Consider the following 22,729-nt stretch of genomic DNA (forward strand, 5'->3'; position numbering starts at 1 on the left):
GTAACCAGGCAAGATATTGCTGAGCTACTGATGAAGTATTCCAGTGTAGACAGCATGTCCACAAGTGTGAGAGTATGAGGCAGGGAGAGAAATTACGGGGAAATGAATACAGAAGAGGAGACTACTCACCAGAAGAATAAGCTTCTCAGGAAAAAAAAAAAAAAAAGGAAATAGATGAAAGTTGATATAGCCATTATCACTTTGAATTTTGGATGTTTGTTTATAATCAATTAAATTGTGATATTTTAAACTTAGATACTAGTGAATATCTATATCAGTATTTTTGGAATTTGAACAAAGTAATTTCTGGGAATGGCAAAGAATTGTGTGTGGCAAATTAGCCTACTGCAAAAAAAGAAAGTCTTGGTAGTCAATATCTGAGTCATTATTCAGGTAAAGTGTCCCTGAAGAAAGGGGGCCGAGTATAAAATGGCATATTCATTGTATTTCTACCATTGGAATTAATTCTAATTAGACTATATACAATAAGTTTATTATTAAAATAATTAAATTGTACTATATTATGGATATGTGTGTTCAATTAACTTCATATATGGAAGGAAATCCACAAATAGGCCTCCATATATTTAGTGTTTAAAAAATTTATATTTATTGTCACAAAATTTATATTTATTGTCATTATCACCACTATCACCAGTTATCTAACAAAGAAATTAAATGGCAAGAGTAACTGATAATACATTAGTACTTTATCTCTTTTTGTCTTCATTTTATGTAAATATCATTGTTTAAAAAATAGATGAAGAAGGAAGAAGGGGATTTTATGTTGGGTGTCTCAGACCACAACTTATAGTTTATGCTTATGAGGTGACTCATGGCGAGTCCCTAAATGGTTCACACTAATGAGGTGACTTAGGATAAAGTATGGCTGTGCCAGAAAGACTAACCATGTGATTAGAAATTTGAGTCATGTGATATCAGCCTAATCTCCAGGCAATTTAGGGGGACCTGGAGACTGAGTCATGTGGGCAATGACTCAATCATGTCTAGGTAAGAAAACCCCAAGAAAAATATAGGCCCCAGAAGTCAGGTGAGCTTCCCTGGCTGACAGTACTTTTTGGTCATTGTGATATTTTATTTTTGGCAGAGTAACATGTCCTCGAGGACTATAGTAGTTTCACTTTTGAAAGACTTCTAGACTTCTCCTTATGTCTTTTCTTTGGATAGTACTAACTTGATTCCTTTTGCTATAATAAAACTGTAATTTAAAGTACTGTGCTTTCCTGAGTTCTATGACTTGGTCTAGTGAATTATTAAAACTGAGAGTGCTGTGAGAACCCAAATTTTATAGCCAGTTGGTTAGAAGTGAGTGTGACCATGTGGACCTCTGGGCTTCTGGCTGGTATTTAAAGTGAAGGTGAGAATTTTGCCCTTAATTTTTAGTTTGACTACCTCTGTGTAAATGGTTACCTAGATATGTCTTGATTTACCTACTGTTACATAATTGATATTTGAATAATATATAATTCATAATATAGGTGTTACAATCAGAACACCTAATTCCATATAGTCTCTTTTTCCCAACTTGTATGCTATTTTTTCTGTATTTTCATTCCACATGTATATTTTGAAACCTGAAATAAATTACTGTTTTACATAAAAAAGAATTATTTGACTCTTGGTGTATAATACAGTTTAGAAATGTATTTATCTGAGTGTAGTTTTTATCATTTGCAAAATAATTTTGAGAGAACTATATAGGTTTTTGGAATAGTTAAAAATAGGTAAAAAAGATGAATGCCAATGGCTAATGATGTTCAGACTTTAAAACTTGCTCAAGATTACATTAAGTAAACATAAATGCTGGAAACATTAAAAAAAAAACATTAAATGATGTTGTTAATTGATTTCTGAGTTCCCTAGAGACCAAAGTCAAGAAGAAAATATATAACTCTTTTAGAAGAGTTACAGTGTCAAGAGATAAAAATATCTCTTTGGTTCTAAGAAATTTATTAGAAATTTCAGCTGTTAATATGGGAAAGGAAAGAAATGGAGATCCATATTACCTTAACATGGGCAGAAACAGAAGGAAAAATTGTACATGACATTTTTTAATCTTTAGAGTTTTGCAAAATTTACCAGAAAAAACTATATTCATATAAATGATTGAAATCCCCAAAATAAACCTAGACATTCAGGCAAGTATTTATTTATATTTTCATATGTTAACTATTTAGATGTTATATTATATTAAATAATAAAATGCCCCTGCCCCAGCTGTTGTGCTTTTAAGTGAAACAATAAAATGTATGTAAAATATTTATATTAAATATCAGTCATGCCTATCTGTTATAAAGGCATAGATCTTTCATACACATTTTATAGGTAATGAGTGATGCGATCTTCTTGAAATCAACTCAGACAACATGACAGACATAAAACTGATCTTGCTGGAAGTCATTTTTTGCAGACTCCATGTGGCTAGTAAAAACTGTATATTAGAAATTTTTATGCGAAATATCTAGTCATTCCACTGGCTTTTAAGATGCGGGCCATAAATCCCTGGGATGGATTACAAAGTTATTACAATCAGAACTTAAATCCACATGGCAACACAGTTTCTTAAGAAATCTATGTGAAAAAGTAAACTTACTATTATGTCAAGTGTCTTTGCTAAACTTGTTATATTCAAAAGATGTTTCACACTGGAAAAACCTGTAAACCCATATTTTATTCAGACACCGTTAAGTGTGTTCATAAAGAGCTACTCAAGAAACCCAAGCTTCTTTTTCTTTACCCTTCTTATACACTCATAGTTTCGTGCCTTTGAGAAATGGAATCGTGAGAAAGTATGTATGTCTGATACACATAGCAAAACATATTCTTAAGGCATTGCTTTAAATTATATGACTTATTTTCATACCACATTCCCTCATTTAAAGAGAGATGGGAGTGCAAGCTGGCTTATTTTAAGTCCAGAGGTGATTACTTTTGAGAAATGAAACAACTTTTATTTCACTTTTCTGTCCTAAATCAGTGATGCATGTTTTTCTTCCAGTCTCCTATAGTTATTTATTTATTTTTCTTAAGAAGGTAAAATAACTCCACTCAAAATTTCTAACTTTATCTGTTACGTTTCCTTACAATAAATGCCTGAACCATATAATTTGGAACAATTTGTTAGTGTTATTAAATCATCAGTTAGCCTTTAGACACACGAACTCTTCTACAGGTTATTGCTTAGAGCTCTATATTGAAATATGTAGTTTTCACAGACCTGAAAATATAATTAACATTTTAAAATAATATATTTTTTTTAAATTTTAGAACAATCTTAGAAAATTGCAAACCTATTACGAGGAGTTCCCATATACTCTACACCCAATTTCTCCTATTATTAACAGCTTACTGTGATGTGGCACGTTTATTACAATTAGTGAATTGATATTAATATGTTATTATTAACCAAAGTGCAAACTTCATCCATATTTTCTTCATTTTATCCAGTTTTTACCAGCATCCTATGTAGGTTGCATTACATTTACTTTTCAGGTCTCCTTGGGTTCCATTTAGCTGTATGTAACAGTTTCTTAGACTTTCCTTGTTTTTCATGTCCTTGACAGTTTTGAGGATTATTGATCAGGTTTGTTGTAGAATGTTCCTCAATTGAGATTGTTCTGATTTTTTTTTCTGCTGATTAGATTGGAGTTATGTGTTTTAAAGAGGGAAATCATAGAGGTAAAGTACCATTTCCAACTCATCTTAAGTCAATGTATCATTTTGATCACCTGGCTAAGGTATGTTTTTCAGGTTTCTCTACTATCAAGTTATTTTTCTGTCTTTTCATATTGTACTCTTCTGAAGGAAGTTTCTATGTACAGTTCACAATGCTGTGAGAGGTTATGTTCCTTCTCCACTTTTGAACAGAGAAATGACAATTCTGCACAAGAGACTGTCTTTCTCCTCCATTTATTTCTTTATTCAATCATTCATTATATCAGTGTAGACTTGTGGATGTTTATGTTATACTTTGGGTCATACTCTGTTACTACTTTATTTCGTTGCTCAAATTGTGTCAGCTTTGGTCATTGTGGAGCTATTTTGTTTGGCTACTGTGTCTCTTTAATACATTCCCAAATTGTGTTTGGTTTGTGTCATATTTTGTCTTGTTTTTAAGCATTTCCTTACTTTCCAGCGCTGCAAGTTTCTCCAGGCTCATCTCTTGTTTTTCCTACCCTAGCCCCAGAATCAGCCATTTATTAAAGCAACCCTGGTTCCTTTTACTGGAGAATAACATTAAAAACCAAAATCGGGGCACTCGGCATATTTGTTGCCACTAGGGTATCATTGTTTCCAGGACCTGTCAAGTGACAGAGTAGTGAGATATATGAATGTATACTAACCTAAGTGTGTACACATATTATGTAATCACATTTATCCATATTAAACTAAACATGAGTTCATATTAATGTCTCCAACTCCGACCCATTATTACATGGCATATATTTTTCCACTTGCTTATCTGCAAACTCCCACCCCAACAATCAAAAACCTGGTCATCTACTATCTGCCAAACCTCTATCTAATTGTTCAGTTCTCATATGCATTTATAGCACTGTCAGTGTTGCTAAGTCATACCTCCACAGGGGACCATGTTATGAACTAGAGCACAGTGCTTATGTACAATGTATTTTGCCTTTAACCTTTCAGACTGCACTCCTTTCTAAAGGTACTTAGCTTAAGTCAGCACATTTTTCCTCACTATCTTCAGTGAGATGGTTCTATAATTTGTAATATATGTAGATTGTATTTTTCACAGCCTGCTTTCCATCCTGGGATCCCTGAACTCTGAAGTGATATGTTTTAATTTTCATACATTAAGATTTACACTTTGTGCTGTGAGGTTCTATAAGATTTTCACAAATGCATAGGGTAACATATCCACCACTAAAGCATCATACTAAATAGTCTCACTGCCCTCCACTAATCATTTTACTGCTGCTATAGCATTATCTTTTTTAGAATGCTATATAATTGGAATCATACAGAAAGTAGCCCTGTTCAGTTTGGTTTTTTAAATATAGCAATATGCATTTAATATTCATCCATGCCTTTTTAATGGTTTGATAGGTAATTTCCTTTAATTACTGAATAATATGATATTGTATGAATGTACCACAATTTAGTTATCCATTCACCTATTGAAGAGCATGTTTGTTGCTTCCAGTTTTTGATGATTATGAATAAAACTGCTATAAACATATGTGTGCATATTTTTGTGAGACATACATTTTAAAAATCAGTTGGGTAAATAGCTATAAGTGCAGTTGCTGGATTGTATGATAAGATTACGTTTAACTTACCAAATTGTCTTCTAAGATGGCTGTACTATTTTGTATTCCCACAAACAATGGAAAAGAATACCTGTTGCTTGGCATCCTTGTCAGTATTTGGTATTATCAGTCTGTTGCATTTTATCCACTTTAATAGGTATGTAGTGGCATCTCATTGTTGTTTTAATTTGCAATTCCTTAATGACATATAATGTTGAGCATCTTTTCGTATGCTTGATATACATCTGTACATCTTCTTTATTGAAACGTCTATTCAGATCATTTGCTTATTTTTGTTGGGTACTTCACTTTCTAATTGTTGCGCTTTAAGAGTTCTTTGTATGTTTGGAATACAAGTCCTTTATTCAATATGCATTTTGCAAATATTTTTTCCAGTCTGTGGCTTGTCTTTTAATTCTCTTAAGAGTCTTTTATAAAGTATAAAAGATACTTTTATACTTTATAATAAATAAATAGTAATAATAGTAATAAATTGATAATAGTAATAAATTCCAACTTATCAACATTTTTTATTTCATGAATCATGATTTTAGTGTTGTATCTACCACCTCATTACGAAACCCAAGGTCACCCACATTTTCTGTTTCCCTGTAGAGGTTTACAGTTTTGCATTTACATTTAAGTTTATGGTTCATTTTTAGTTAACTTTTGTGAAAAGTATAAGATCTGTGTCTAGAGTCTTTTTTTTACACATGGATGTCCAATTCTTCCAGAATCATTGATTGAAAAGGTTAGTCTTTCTCTTGAATTGATTCTGGTCCTTCGTCAAAGATGAGTTGACTCTATTTATGAGTCTATTTCTAAAATCTCTATTACATTTTATTGTCTTATATATTTACTCTTTTTCCAATACCACACTGTCTTGATTACTGTAACTTTATAGTAAATTTGGAACTGGGTAGTGTGAGTTCTCCAACTTTGTTTTTCTTCAGTATCGTGTGGACTAGTGTAGGTATTTTGCCTTTCTCCGTAAACTTTAGAAGAAGTGTATCACTATCTATAAAATATCTTCCTCAGATTTTGATTCAGATTGCATGAAATATACGGCTCAAGTTGGGAAGAATTAATGTGTTAACAAAGTTGAGTCTTCCCATCCATGAAGAGTATGTCTCTGCTATTATTTAGATTTTCTTTGATTTTTTTAAATCAGAGTTTTACAGTTTTTTATATAAATCCTGTAAAATTATACCTAGATAATATTTGATGCTGTTAAAAAGTATTAATTTATTTCAAATTTTAATTGTGCATTGATTGTATATAGGTATAAGGAAAGGTATACAGGAAAGCAGTTGATTTTCTATATTAACCCTGTATCCTAAAACATTTCTTTTGCGCTATTATTTCTTTTTTCTTCTTCTGGTATTCTGGTTATACATATGTTACAAATTTAAAAATTATACCACAATTCTTGGATGTTCTGTGTTTTCTTTTTTCCATTCTTTGTTTTTCTTTGCATTTCAGTTCTGAAGTTTCTCTGTCATCAAGATCATTGACACCTTTCTTGGGCACTTCCAGACTACTGATGAGCCCACCAAAGGTATTCTTCATTATCGTTACAATGTTTTGGTTTCTAGCCATTTGTGGATACTTTCTTAGAGCTTCCTTCTCTCAGCTAACATTCCCCATTTGTTCCTGATGTTGTCTCCTTTTTCCTCTATAGCTATTAACATGTTAATCGTATATATTTTAAATACCTTGAGCTATTATCTGTGTCATATTTGATTTGGTTCTAGTGCTTTTTTAATATATATTTTCACTGTTTTTGCCTGCTTTCCAGCACGCTTTGTAGTTTTTTTGTCGTCGTAGAAAGCTAAGCATGGTACATCAGGCAACAGAAACTGAGGTAATGGGAGTTTCTGTGTTATTCCAGCTAGAAGTTGGGCTGTATTTAATATTTACTGTAGCTATAGAATTCTTGTAGTGCCCTAGTATTTGTCTATCCTGTTGCCTTTGGGCTCCCAAAGTACTCCTCCACAAAGAGTGTGCATCCTGCAGTTCTTTAAGCTACACATCGCTGTTTTACCTTGAGCCTTGTTGGTATCATGGTAAGGTACAGTAGAGGGGAAGTGTTCTGTAACTGTATGATTCAATCAAAGTCTTTTAGTGAGCCTGTATTTCTGGGCTGTGGCCTTCACAAGTGTTTCTTAGCTTCCCTCCCCACCATAGACAGGGCAGAAAGAGTAGAAAAGCCTGGAGTGGGGATGAAATGACCCTTATTCTGGTGGGTTAGTAAACCTCGGCAAGATATTTTCCCCTGGAGAATAAACCTTTTTTATAAGACCGTTTGGGGTATTTCACAGTGTTTGCTTGTCCTTTTCCCCTGCTAGTGCCACTATTGTATCTTTCTCAGATATTCTTATGAAATATAGATTAAGTTGCCTAGCAGTAAAACCCAGGGAAGTGTAGAGTCCCCACTAATAATGCAACCTCCCGGAAGTTCTCACTTTCAACCTAATCCCCACTGTCTCCAATAATATATTGAAGATACATCTTAAGAATTTCCACCCGGTTAGGGCTCCATCAACTTCCCCCCATGTATCCTGAAATCAACCATAATTCTCTATATTTTCCTCTCTCCATATTTTGGGAGTGGTGGTTTGTTCTGCAACTTCAGTTCTCTAATGGGTCCAAGAAAAATTATTTTCAGTTTTTATGCAGCTTTCTCATTTTAAAAGAATGGGAGTTATGACTTCCAAACTCTTTACATGTCAGAGCTTAAACTGGAAGTCTCTACATTTTATTTTTACATCTACAAGATTGGCCCAAGCTGTGTGCTGAGTTCCACACTAACACACTCAATTCCATAAGGAAGGTTTTCAGTCATCACTAAAGAACACCAACTGCCCCATCTCTGGGTGTAACTATTTATGTGGGAGCTTCATTCTCTCTTTGGGGTCACTTACATCTCTTAGTATAATTAGAATTGGAGGAGTCACTATTGTTATAGTTTCTCCAAAGTTACCTACCTAGAAACCTCTCCTTCCTGTTCCTGAGGATCTCTAGGACAATGGCTTATATTGCTACCAGTACTGTCTTTTCAAAAAGCTTTTCTTGTCAGGGCATGGTGGCTTGCACCTGTAATCCCAGCACTTTGGGAGGCCAAGGCAGGTAGATCATCTGAGGTTAGGAGTTCAAGACCAGCCTGGCCAACATGGCGAAACCCTATCTCTACTAAAAATCCAAAAAATTAACTGGGTGTAGTGGCATGCACCTGTAATCCCAGCAATTTGGGAGGCTGAGGCAGGAGAATCACTTGAACCTGGGAGGCAGAGGTTGTAGTGAGCTGAGATTGTGGCATTGCACTCAACCTGAGGAACAAGAACTCCATTTCAAAAAAAAAAAAAAAAAAGCTTTTCTCTCTGCATTGCCTCAATAGAGGAGAGAATGAGAGCCTTACTTCCTTGTATTGTGCCATTTCTTCAGTCACTATCATGCCACCTTGCAAGGTGAGGGTAGCTTATCTGACTTCATAGAAAGGTTAGTGGTTTTAAAAGTAATTGCAAGGTAGAGACAAAATTTTTTAAAAGAATTCTCTATACTAAATATATATTTCAAATAGTCTAAGCTAAAAGCACCAAAGAATTTAAGCCTTCACTACAAGTCATGATTATTCAGAAAAGAACTCTTTACCTTCTCATTCATTGTATGATCAACAATTACTTATTGGATTCTATTTCAGTTGCTCTTCCACATCTTAGAATACAACTATGAACCTCTCCCTCCATTTGAGAAACTTAACATCCTACTCGCAGAAATTAAAAAGACCTCCAGGACACATCTCCATTACATAGCAATAAATTTATCATATACAGTAATCTGTTCTTGCAGAATTCAACCCGAGAAGAAGTTCTTAGTGTTCATTGGCACCCCAGGTCGTTAGGAACAATTCACGTGTGAGGACTGTGTTTGAGCACGTGAAAACATCTACTCAGAAGTCCACACCAGCAGCAAATGTGAGTGACAGGCATGAATGTGAGAGTTTTCTCAATATATACTGAGTCACTATTGGAACACACACAGGCTCACACATTTTCACTTCTCTTAATTGCAAGTTGTTCCTTTCATAATGGAAATTGAACTTTATTATTATTTAGGTGACGGGCTAATAGTTGATACTTATGTTTCTTAATGACACATTAGCTAAACAAATACACAAAATCTCTAAAATGTTCCGTTTAAAAGCCCTTAACATTCTTAGACAAGACCATTCTCAAGTCTCAAATTTCAGAATGAGGAAGGTGGGCACTTTCTCAGTTCTATGCATGTGGTGAAGAGACGGAGCATTTAGCTCAGTCGTAACTGCACAACTAGATAGGATATGGAATGGGCAAATTTGAGGAAGGAAGTAGTTGAGGAGACAGAGAGATAAATAGAGGTGGGCAACTGCATTTTCCTGTGGCAAACAAATCTCTGAGTTTAACATTAAATTACATTAGCCTTGGGGTAAAATAAAGTGAGTATAATAAGCTTCACTTGGAGAAATCAGTCCAGCAGGGCTGCCAGGTTGCACAATTCTAGGCGTACCATTCTCATGGTGTTTAATGTGAAAAGCATTCCTTGGAGTACAGTGTCATTTACATGGATTGCAATGTAGATGATGCCCCCGCTGGAGTTGTGCAAAACAGCTTGTAGTGACAGAAGCCTTTAGAATAGTAACAATTTTAACTTTCATGTAAATTACTTGTAATTGTTACTTTCTTTGGAAAGTCTTCCAAAATCAGCCATTCCCTGCATCTCATGCTAAGTTAAATGTCTTTTCTCAACGTTTTCATAGTGCTCAGTGTACTGCTATCATAGCTGTTATCACACCGTCTTATAAAAATTGGGTTTCTTCTCTGTTTCCCTTCCTAATTGTAAGCTCTGGGTCTTTTCTCTCTCTGTACCAAAGGTTCCAAGCACGGTGTTTGGCACAAAGAAAATGTTCACTAGATGTTTCCTGAATTAAAAGTAAATTATTATCCATAAGATATAATTGCTTTTAATTTTTTCCTAATATTAATTTGTTGTCAGTGTAGTTCACAGAGAATGCACTATGCTACTATTTATTAAATTAAATATCTGCTTCAAGTAGCATATTAAAAATTAAGCTTAGTTAAATCTCAATTTCCTGTGATCATTATATAAGTTGCTCATTGCTGCATCTCGTATTAGCTTGGTTCAATGACTAGACAGCAATTAACATGAGTGCTTAATGACCACTTTCCTATTTTGATATATTACTAATGATACTTACATTTTAAAGTGCTTTGGGGTTAATTATAAATGCTTATAATTTGCCTACCCTTCTGACTGACAGCACATTCTTACACCTAAAAATATGATGAGTATTCCAGACCTGTGTAGGAAGAAGGCTGGTCTACAGAGGCTCAGCAATCAACATTTCAATTCTTCAGTTCTCTCAACTCACCTAAACTATTTTTAGAATCTGTATTTTAGCATCAGTAATGCAAAAAAGAAAATATTTTTGAAATGTGATCCAAACTTTAAGTGTTTCGTGATAACAGAAAAGAACATATTGTTATTGGGCAATTGTAACACTCCCTTACCAACAGGATTTAAGGGGTAACGCAATGGTCTCTCCTTGTTTCTGTCTCTCTCTCTCTCCCTTCTGATTTACACCTATACTCATGCTGCTTCTTTTGAGGCTACTTGTTTGTTTGTTTGTTTGTTTGTTTGTTTGTTTATTGAGACAGAGTCCTGTTCTGTCACCCAGGCTGGAGTCAGTGGTGCCATCTCAGCTCACTACAACCTCCGCCTCCCAGATTCAAGCAATTCTCCTGCCCCAGCCTCCTGAGTACTAACTGAGACTACAGGAGACACACGCCACCACGCCTGGCTAATTTTTTGTATTTTTAGTAGACACAGGGTTTCACCATGTTGACCAGTCTGGTCTCAAACCCTTGAGCTCAAGTGATCCACCTACCTCGACCTCCCAAAGTGCTGGGATTACAGACATGAACCATGGTGCCCAGCCCCTTTTGAGGTTATTCAAACATTGACTTCTCCAGGAGATGATGCTGTGATTCTAACGTAGCTGACATCTCAGAAAATGCATATTATTTAAAGTAAATCATTAAACAAAATTTATCTCTTGGACATGAAATGAATGTCCAGATATAGAAATGTAACCATCACAGACATTTTTATTGTTTTCATAGATTCTACATTAATATAATAAAAAACTGAAGTGAAGCTGTGTAGTTAGATTGCTGTCTCTCATTTCACACACTTAACTGTCTTTATAAACATTCCTATAAGTTCAAACTAAATTATAAACTTTCCAGTCCATAGCAATGTATCTTGTTTCTGGTCTGCTTTCTTAAAATAGTCTGTACACTGTCCATGGATAGTATTTAATGATTATTACTAACATATTATTTATATTAAAAGTATGTATTTTAACTTTCTGAATTATTTAGCCTAGCTAATAATCCTAAAATAAGATAATGACAGTTATATGCAATAGAAAACTAGAATGCAGTTGGCATTTTGTTATAATACTTCAGCAGGTGTAGCCAAAAGTTGTCATGATGATTTGTTGACAACTGTCCAACAAAACAGTTCAAAAAGATGATTTGCACAGGCCGGCTTCAAGGAAGACATGATGAGGGGGAGCAGGCAGTCACCTTAGAGTTGTGCAAGTAAGCGTAAAAATCTAAAAATTAGAGATCAGAAAGATCCCAGTGGTCCATGGACTTTAAAATTCTCTAGAATAGATCGCTGCACTGAACCCAAATCACATCAAAAATGAAAGTTATCCTCTTCTTATGACAACTATTCCTGCTTCAGTACCTAAAATATAGTAGGGGCTTCATAAATATTTATGGATTAATATTGACTCAATAAGGAATGACAAAGCTACTACCACCACAGCATCAAAAAGAATCTGAATGGGAAGTAAGAAGTTGGCTACCTTTGCAAACACATCTCAGAATAGATACTGATGGTGTCATAATTTTGTGGGCCACACGATTATGTTCTTCATTCATAAATGAATTTAGCATTTTATTATAAGTACTAAAGTGATATTTAATTATAGAGTTAAAATTGAAAAAAAAATGGTAAATGATTTAGAAGTAGAACATTTGTTTATACTTGATTAAACTGTTTTGGTCATTATGTATCATTTCACTCCTTGCCTTTGAATAAAGATCCTTATTTTCATTTACTCTTAGCACACTTCAAGAAATGCAATTAAAAGCTGATGAGTAACCAAGATAGTGTTACTGGGAATGAGGAAATATTTACTTTCTGTAGAGTGCAAATTAAGTATGCAGATTTTGTATTGAATAGATCACAATTTTACATAACTCTGAAGCAATGTGTTTGAAAGGCCAAGCACTAATAATTCAACATCATTCAAACAATTGTTTCCAAGTTCCCTTTATCATTTCTCTGTACCTCAATTGAATGAGTCACTCATATTAGATTGCTGGTCTTATTAAGAAATCCATTCTGTTGAGTATCTTAGACATTTTTAATAAAAGATCTTTTTTATCACTTTCCTATTTACATTGTTCAGATGCATTTAACTTGAGTATTTTGTCATTTAGAATAATAACTCATCAATCTGTTAGCGCACCGTTCTTTATGTTACTTTTCTTAGTGCTTTGAAATGTGCAGTTTTGAATCTCTGAAATGTTACAAACGACCAGATTGCTAATTGCTTTGGATGCTGTGAAAAATAATTACTGCACATTATTTTTGATATTTAATTGACAGTGTAATGCATTTAACTAAAGACCTGCAATAAACTATTTCTAATTACTGAGGGTGGTGGAGTGGAAAAGTAGGCTGTAAAACTTTACAAGGGAAACAATGTTTCTCCATTATGTTAGAAGTCATTGTTGATATGACTTTTTCAGAGACAAAACATTCCCCCAAATAAGAAGTTCTAGAAATCTAGAAAGAGTTGTGGAATATTTCTACTCATGACGTAGTAAGGATTTTTTTAAATTATTGCTTTGGATAGATTGTACTGATGATAGATGTCATATGCTAAATTTATTGTACTTGCAACAATTTTTTTCAGATGGCAGAACTTTATGAGAGAGAAAATCATGGCACTGCCAGAATGAGTAATACTTATCACTGGCCTGTATTTGATTTATTTGGCTTCTGTAGGACATTTAGCTGAAAAGTTATGCCAAATTTTAGATGTCATTGAAATATGTAGATATTATCAGGAACCAGGTCTGTTCTTATTTCTCGAAGTAAGAACTTACTGTTATAAGCTGATCTCTGATAATAACACTTAGAACCTGGCACGAGGAATTCTCATTGTCTACTAGTGCCACAAAGAGAGATATAAAAGATGTTAGGTCCTTTGAAAAGATGTATACTCATTCTATTCTCCTGTGACTCTAGGATATTATTAACAATCAGCATATTCTTCTTTTCCTCCTTATAACCCCTGGTTTTAAAAAAAGTCTCCATTAGTGTTTTGTTATATTGTTGATTTAATTTTGATTATATATATTTTCCAAAACACAGCTAAAATAAGTGACCTGTTTCAGGGAATGTAAATTATTTTCAGAATTTCAGAAATTGAAAAGGGATAAGAGGAAGGAGAAAATGCTGGGCTGGTGTGAAGCGATAGCCCGTAACCCTCACAGAATTCCAAACAACACGCGAACACCCGAGATCTCAGGGGATTTGGCTGACACCTCACAAACCTCCACATTGGTGAGTGGAAAGTTATTTTACCTCAAATTGGCTTGTATGTAAATAGAATGCTAAAGAAATGTGGGGAGGATGACCTTATAACTAAATGTTATCCTTGTTTACAACAGTATTTGCATTTGTATTATATAATATGTTCATATAGATTTGGTTAGTAAACTAACACAAACACCTTTGTGACATATAATATTAGAGTTTAATTCCAATTAAACAGTTGTTTTTCTTTTTATTAGTTTGGACATCATCCATTTGTTATGTTAGTGACCTTAAAATATTTAAATTAAAGTTTATGTTCTTGGATTCTATACTGCATGATGAAATCAGTTGAAGAAAAGTAAGTACGCAGTCATCTAAAGATGATTTAAAGAAAATCAGAATCCTACTTTCTGTATTTTTCTATATTTTTTCTAAAAATGTCTCCATAATAAAATCAAAAATTATAATTTTCACAACAAATTGTGATTTAACACAATTGCAAAAATAATCTGAAGACCAATTCAAGAATGTGGTCCTTCATGTTTTATTTGCTGCGATAAGTTTAAATGCTGGGCTTTAACTAGCCATCATTTTCCAGGGATTAGGACAAAGCATTCATTAGGAAGAGTTTTAAATGTCTTTGTTTAGATTTGGCTGTAACATTCTTCATTTTAATTTAAAGGAGGAAAATTCCATTCGGTCTCCGGGTTTTAAACTAATATTAGATATATTTTAATTATTGTTTTACCTTTTTATAAGAATGAAAGTGTTTTGATTAGCCTGATTTATTAGCAGTTGAACATACAATTAAATATGAACAAAGAACCATTTAGATTTTTTTTTTTACTGTTTATTTTATTTTACAATTTATATTATTTGACTATCTTAGTATGTTTGGGCTGCTATTACAAAATACCGTAAACTGGTAACTTATGAACAACAGAAATTTATTTCTCATGGTTCTAAAGTCTGGAGTCCAAGATTAAGGTGCTGGCTGTTTTGGTGTCTGGTGAGGGCCTGCTTTTCTGATTCGTAGATGGTGCCTTCTCACTGTGTCCCTACATGGTGGAAGGGGCAAATGAGCTCCCTCAGGGTTCTATAATGACACTAATACCGTTTATGAGGGCCCCACTCTCATGAATTAATCACCTCCCAAAGGCTCTACCGCCTAATATCATCACCTTGGGGGTTAGGATTTTGACATGAATTTTGGGAGGGTACAAATATTCAGACCTTAGCAGTTACATAGAAATGACGACCTTGAATTAACCTTAGTGAGTTGATATTAAGAGAAACCATCTGAAAGAATAGACTTTCACTTGATAAAACATAGAAAGAGAAGTGAGGATCTTGCTTAAATCCCATCCTTAGATTGTAAGGGGAGGGCTGAGGATATGGAGAGATGTGTGCAGAACTACTGGGTATTCGAAGTTTTAGGGAATGGTTTCCTTTTGAAATTGTCATCTGCATTGTCTCGTCTCACTCTGAAATGACTTATGTATTATATTTGGATAGCATAAAACTGTGGGGCATGAGTTAACACTACTAAAACATTGTATTACGTAATAGGTGTGCGTACAGCTGTACTTTATCAGGTACCATACTATAACCAAGCATTTTTAAGTAAGAAAAAATTACTGCTCCTGTGCTTTAGTGTGTACCTCCTATTTCATGGAATCATAGAACAAAAACCGTAAAAACTGTGAGCAAATTTTTGGACTGGCTTTCTGCCTATAATTGGGTAACCTAATAATAAACCTAATAACAGTCATTTTACAGATATGCACTGGGGCCCACGAAAATTAATTGACTTTCCCAGTGCCACTTATCTAGTAAATAATAAAAGGGTTACTAGGAATGGGACTTCTCAAAACAATGCTTTTTCTGCTACACCTCATAATCTCAGTTTCTTGATGACATTTTCTTCACATTCAATTAATTTTAATATAAAGAAAAATATATCAAGTTACTAATGGAATGAAATCCAGTAATTAAATCTAATGCTGTATTACAGGGGTAACCTCTATATACTTTAACATATAACCCCCAAATCTCAGTTTCTTAACATATAAAATAAGAGGTTTCTTCCTTGTATTATGGGCTGATGTGTGTTGGCCAACTCTCCTTGGAGGTTCACTGCCAAGTCATGATTTAAAGATCCAGACTTCTACCATCTTTTGATGCTGCCTTTGTAAGCACATGGTCACAGAGGAAATGGAAGAGATTGTGTGGAACATCATCGAGCATGGGCCATTATGGAGCAGCCTTGAATGCATGGACATCCTTCCATTTCAGACCCAACAGAACTGCAAGGGAGGCTGGCTGCCTTTCTATGTGGCCAGAAAAAGGAGATGGAATTAATGGGCATATAACCCATCTCTGCCACAGTCCATCTTACTGGTCACCAGATATTCATGTCATGTTCCATTATCTCCTGAAAAGAGATGATTACTCTTCACGAGTGACAATTCAAATTCTTTCAGTCACTAATTTCAGCACAAATTCATGATCTCTGGTTAGCCATTGTCCTCATCAAATGATGAAAATGAATCACCCATGAACAATTTACCTGCATTTTGCAGTCCACTTCCCATGCACCTAATATAAAAGAGAAGCATAGGAAAAGGGAAACCACAATAAATTGTGATACTTAGATAAAGAATCAGGTACACGTGTCAATCACAGGCACAATCCTGCTGGAAAGACATTATAAAGTCTCCCAATCTAGAGGTCAGCAATAGGGTCTGAACACCTCCCTGGGATATCCTCCTTGTCCATAGTTCCCTGTAGCCTCTGGCTATGACTTCTCAGATGTTTCTCTTTTTCCATTGTCCTGTTTAACCGTGTTTGAAGTGCCTATTGAGAGCTATATTACCTTATTTTTTTTCCTGTTTGGGGAAGATAATGGGACCTAGAGTTATTTTAAGTTTTAAACATTTAAGTGTTATATTCCGGAATCATGGGATTTTAGTACTACAATACCCTGAGATCTCAGTAGGGTTTGCCTTGAGTCTGCTACACAAATGGAACTTTTCAGTGGGCCTTTGTTGTTCAATGCTTTCATCAATGTCCTGTTCCACCATTAGGGCTTTAGAAGAAACCAGCCATTTTGCTCAATAAGTCCTGGAAACTTCTGTATTCTGTTTCTCTATGTATCTGCCTTCACACTAGCCACTCATGTTTCTCTTGTAATACCCTGCCAAATGTAGCCAGTAATAGTCAACATACACTATTAAAGTTTTGTTTTCCAATCTCTTTTGAGTATTGCCAGCCCAGCAGACTCACTGTCTGCCTCTCTAGTTAATTCAAGCAGCAGTTTTACCAAGAGTTTTGACAAAACATTATGCAACTAGAAGGCTTTCTACTTTTGAATCACTTTCCTTTCTACCCGTTACCCAACCATTAAAGAAATACTATATATTTTAGATTTGTGCTATGGTGGCACAGGCTTTGTCTTCAAATTTCTGTATTTCAATGGTATAAAAATTGGAGTACAGTCAGCAAAACAGAAAGAAAACAGGCAATTTTAACAAAGAGAATATAATATGCAAAAGTATTTAATCTGGTATTGGAAAGCTAACATGTCAAAAAGATTCACAAGTTTAATATCTGTAGAAGTAACAACCCCTCATGCAGAAGAGTAACAAAGGGAGGAGGCTGGAATTGTTAGAACCTGAAAGGCTAGAGGACAAGCCCCTCAAAACTGTGTCTTGGTCCTCTGAGGAGGAGTGCATCTCCCCAGATACAGGTACCTCAGGGGTTCAGAGGTGGGATCCTGTGGATCTAGGACCCACACCCCTGAAGAGGATGCACTTCTCTATTTTTATACATTTGGGGTGATGGTGGTGCAATAAGGATAGTTCAACAAGTGTAAAATAAACTTAGAAACTGTACCCAACATCCATTACTGATCTAAAGAAGCCTTCCTGGAGTGACACTGACAGAAACAGAATAAAGAATGAGTCGTTTGTCCTCCTGACTTCTAGTTGTCTTCAGGACTACCATTGGCAGAACCCAACCAAAAGCATAGTGGCAAAGAAGAAATCTGGTTTGAAGTCTCCCAGCTTTAGGATCTTGAAGTAGAATATAGAAAAATGGGTTTAGGGTCAAGAGGCAACAGTATAGAAAGTTAAGGATAGGAGCTTTAATAAATAAACTCAGACATTTCAGACTTAACATGACAAAGGTTTGCTTTTGCTCACCAGTCAGTCTGATACAGATACTATGACACTCCAACAAAAAAAATACAGAGTTCTCCTGCTGCTATTGTATTATAAATATGGCTTTCGAATTTATCAGAGAAGAGAAACAGTGGGAGTGGGTAATCATGGAGATATATGGTTTAGGTTTGGAAGTGATATGCATCACTTCTACCCTGATACCTTTGGCGGGAAACCAGTGACATAGACTAATGGATCTTTAGGAATGATGAAAAATACAGTCTTCCTATATAACCTGAATAGGGAAATTGAAAGCATTTAGCCAGCCTATATCACAAATGCATTCCTTCTTTGGTAAGTAGCCTGCTTATCCTACATTTCCATTTTATATACCCATGCTTTTATTATTACTATTTTGCTGTCATACAGAGCAGTTGAGGCTTTCCAGTACAAATTATACCCCATCTAAAGATGACTATAATAATGATGGTGGCTGATTATTATGTTCCAAGAACTTTTCTAAGTGTTTTACAAATAATCTTATTTTTAATACTTAACTATAATTCGGTATGGCAAGTGTGATAATTACCCCCATTTTATAAATAAAGAAACTGAGGTATAGAGAAATTTTAAAACCGTCCAAGATAACTTAGGTAATAACTTGTGAAAATGGGAATCCAACAGTCCAATCAGTCTCAATCTAGAGGGCCACTCTATCACGCCTTTCTCAGGTTAAGGGGAAGAAGACAGTCATTATTTGGATTGTACATATTTGGCTAAACACAAAGATTATAAATGAGATAACAATTCATTGCACTGTGGCATAAAGACAAATAGGATATTTCCTTTATAATCTAAGATTATGCATATCTACTAGATTATTTTCTGCTCTGCATTGACTGACTTATAGCTAGTCTCATAGTCGTTTTCCACATACAATTCTCTATAACTGACCTGATTGAAAAGAGTAGTTTTTTTTTCTTTTTTTAACCTGTAGAGCAATTCATACTACCCGCATTTTAAATTCAGAAAATATTTATTGAGCTTAAAATCTTTCATAATGAATAATAACCTTGAGGGGTTTAGAAGATTATGCTTATTAAGCACATATCCTCACAACTGTAACCTAAGGGTGGGATGTGGCCTCATCTTGTATGATAGCCAGGGGAGAAACCTCTCTCTTTTAAATTTAGCGTAACATGATTTTACTCTTTAAAAACAAAAACATCTTATACCGACTATACCCTTAAGGAATTTACTGAATCAAATCAGAGTTTCAATATTAAATTTAAAATGAGAGCAAAGGAGATCATAAGAATCAGAAGTAAGAAGGTGAAACATTTTATGAGGATTACAGTTGAAAAATCCATGGAAGTCAAAACAAGAAGATTAAAAAAGTGTCATTTTAGATGGTCAGCAACGACTCCAGAGAAAATTACACTCCTATAATCAATGATGATTTTTTGAGGCTCCAAATAGACTGTAGTTACAAAAAAAAAAGAACAAAGTGTCATTCTATGTGTCTGATAGAGGTGAGTTGCCACTTTCAAACATATATTCATCAGATCAGAGCACACTTTCTAACCTGTGTATTATATTCCAGGATGAGATGCTTCTTGCTCTAGAAAAAAATTAAAGAAGAGAAACTAGATAAGAAACTCTCAAGGAGAAGTATGTAATACACATATATGAAATTAAAATGAAAAATGACTTGTAATCAGACATATATTTATAAAACTTTTCAAAGCAGTCTTTATGTCCATCATTTCATTACAGCTACAACCCATTGTACTCAGGTACAATGCAGATTTAATTATTCAAACAGATAATGAAATAGGACTGTTAAAAGTTTAGGCAATATACTCCAAATCATAAGAATTTAGATCTTCTAATTTTTAGGTTATTTATACACAGCACCCATTATGAGAAGTTCATCCTGTTGTTTGCACAACACCAGTGGAAAGACTATAACTCGGGTGCAGTGGCTCATGCCTGTAGTCCCAGCACTTTGGGAGGCTGAGGCAGGAGGATCATTTGAGGCCTGGAGTTCAAGAGTAGCCTGGCCAACATGGTAAAACCCCGTCTCTAATTAAAATACAAAAAGTTAGCCAGGTGTGGTGGCAGCTACCTGTAATCCCAGCTACTTGGGAGACTGAGGCAGGTGAATCGCTTGAACCCAGGAGGCAGAGGTTGCAGTAAGCTGAGATCTCACCACTGCACTCCAGCCTGGGTGACAGAGCGAGACTCCATCTCAAAAAAAAAAAAAAAAAAGAAAAAAGAAAAACTGTAATTTGAAAAGGTCAAATAAAGAAAAAAGGTAGTAGCAGGTAAGAAGGGAGGACTGTTGAGCTTGGGTTCTGTCAGATTTTATTGCCGAGATTTTTCTAATTTAACATAAAAAATCTCTAGAAATAAAACAAATTTACTGATAATACATGTTTTGCAAGTCAAATTTTCAGCTACTGAATCAAATACCTTCTTACACAGCCTCAGTATTAATAAAACAAGCAGCTAAAAATAATCAAGTTTAATTTTGTCATAATCTTTTGTTTTCAGAGTAGATGTGTTGAAAGTTTCAAACTTATGAAACTTATGAAAGATCAAGAATGAAAATTATATACTTTTATTTTGACTTTAAGAAGTGTGTAAATGAATTTTATGTTTTAATTGAGTAATCTTATCATTATCAGCTTATTGTTGTTCTAGTTCTTGTTACTCATAGGCCGTTCAATTATCCTTTGTTTTAAGCTAAACCAGCCTTAAAACAAAGGGTGTTTTAAGGGTGTTTCAATACTAGGGTGAAAGCAGCCCCTAGACTTGAGATTTTTTTTTCTTCTAGAATCCCATTCTTTATTATTAAACACTGTCATTCTCTGGGTATCGTGCAGAAAACGATCTGGCTTTCACTCAGTTCTTTGTGCTCTGTTCAAGCTGTTTATGCATTCCACGAATTTTATTAAGTTTTTATTATATTCCTTGAGTACAACGCATGAACTGAGCAAAAGTGGGATTGTGTTTTTCTTACAAAACTCTATTAAGCACAATATCTTGTATATTAAACCTTTTCTGCCTATTAGAAATGGCAATGCCTTAAAATATGGAAGAACTAATCATAAAAATCAAACAAGTCCGAGGTGGTTTCTGTGATCAAAATACATTGTAAAAGTTTCAGAAACTAAAAGGATTATAAAATTACATTCTGTTATACTAAAATTCTGCCTTCAGTAAGAATATAGAATATTGCAGTTTCTCCAATGCATATGACAATGAAACGTAAATTTGTCCTTACAAAGAAACCAAATTTACCGGTTAATATTTACCAGTGACATCCTCCTGACTCTCTTCCAAGTTATTCCCATCTTCTACTCTTAGTCGATTACAAGGTTAAAGGAAATCATACATCCACCTACAGCAAACGGACCAGAATTGCCCCGCAAACATAGCCTCTGTTGGAATCCAAATAAATGGTAAACAGAAAGAGGAGGTTGAGTATATTAAATTTCTCAGTAAACCTATTGCCTTATTTCCAACAGACTCACCCTTATTTCTTTTAGTCTCTGTGCAAGTGGCCCAGTTTATTATACAGTGGCCTTAATGCATTCTGAAAAGAAATCAGGTCAGAGCAGATAGAGTTTTCAGCTGTGTTTTTTTTTTCCTCATTTTTCTCCCTCCTTTTAATTCTTTCTTATTCAATCATGTATCAGTTATTTTTCCAACCGCTATTACAAAGCCTTTGCTAAGTACTGCCAAAGGCAATGGTGAATGAAATCTAAATTTTTATTAGAATAACCATCACAAACAAATGAGAGAAATTAAGCTAAAGATGCAATGCCTTTTAAGAACTTTGATTTTTGTAGGAAAGTAAAATCGTTAAAAATTATCCCAATGGTTGTTATGGAAACAGATTGAATTGAAGAATGCAAAGGGGAGACTGATGCTTTAAACTTCACACCATGAGGAAAAAATTACATTAGCTGTGCAGCTTAAAGTATCGTATTAACTTTAATTGTATAGTTACTGAACAATGTCAAAACATGATTATTCACAATAGTAATAATTGATCTAAAAATGCTCCTTACATGAATAAATCATTTCCTCTAAGGAGTAAAGTCGTGAGATCATGTTCACAGCTGCTCTTTATCAAAATGTGTCGTGTCTGTCTGCTTAATTTAGATATAAATGACATTGTTAGTTCCTCTGAAAGGTGTTTAATTCTTAGTGGTTGTTTAATTCTGCTATGTGTATAGTGTTTAGAACACTTTAGTTTTTTAATATCTTAATTTCGTTATCAGAGGATCAGTGGGTGGACACTCAAATAGGAGAGGCCCTATGTGTGTATATATGTGTGTGTGTGTGTGTGTGTGTGTGTGTGTGTGTGTGTGTAACTGAGGTACATTGTTTCTCCTCATTCACAGATAACAAAGATGCCAAAGGTTTCTTCTTTGTCTTTGCTTTTGTGGGAATGCTTTTATGTTTTATAAAAAGGGAGCAGGCAGGACAGATTAACCTGATCGTTGTTGAGTCAGCTTGGTTTTGCCTCAGAATAAAAATTGTAACTGTAAATAAATGGGACCTGTTAGAATAGGACTTAACTAT

The 22,729-nt window shown here is 34.5% G+C and overlaps 1 protein-coding gene across 18 annotated transcripts in view; it reads left to right on the forward strand.

Moving 5' to 3' along the window:
- Positions 1–22,729, forward strand: part of MARCHF1 (membrane associated ring-CH-type finger 1) — an 833,115-nt gene that overhangs the window by 497,064 nt on the left and 313,322 nt on the right. For 13 of the 18 annotated variants that reach the window (XM_071092868.1, XM_071092866.1, XM_071092864.1 and 10 more), the window contains one exon: positions 13,852–14,000. The exons of 3 other annotated variants lie outside the window; for them this stretch is intronic. In XM_071092868.1, the coding sequence (XP_070948969.1) occupies positions 13,890–14,000 (111 nt within the window). In that variant the 5' untranslated portion in view covers positions 13,852–13,889. Of the gene's footprint in view, positions 1–6,776; positions 6,853–13,851; positions 14,001–22,729 lie in introns of those variants that run through there. 2 more of the 18 variants (XM_011752934.3, XM_011752940.2) reach the window with 2 other exon arrangements.

This window comes from Macaca nemestrina, chromosome 3 (genome assembly GCF_043159975.1).
Source record: "Macaca nemestrina isolate mMacNem1 chromosome 3, mMacNem.hap1, whole genome shotgun sequence".
Taxonomy (NCBI): Eukaryota; Metazoa; Chordata; class Mammalia; order Primates; family Cercopithecidae; genus Macaca; species Macaca nemestrina.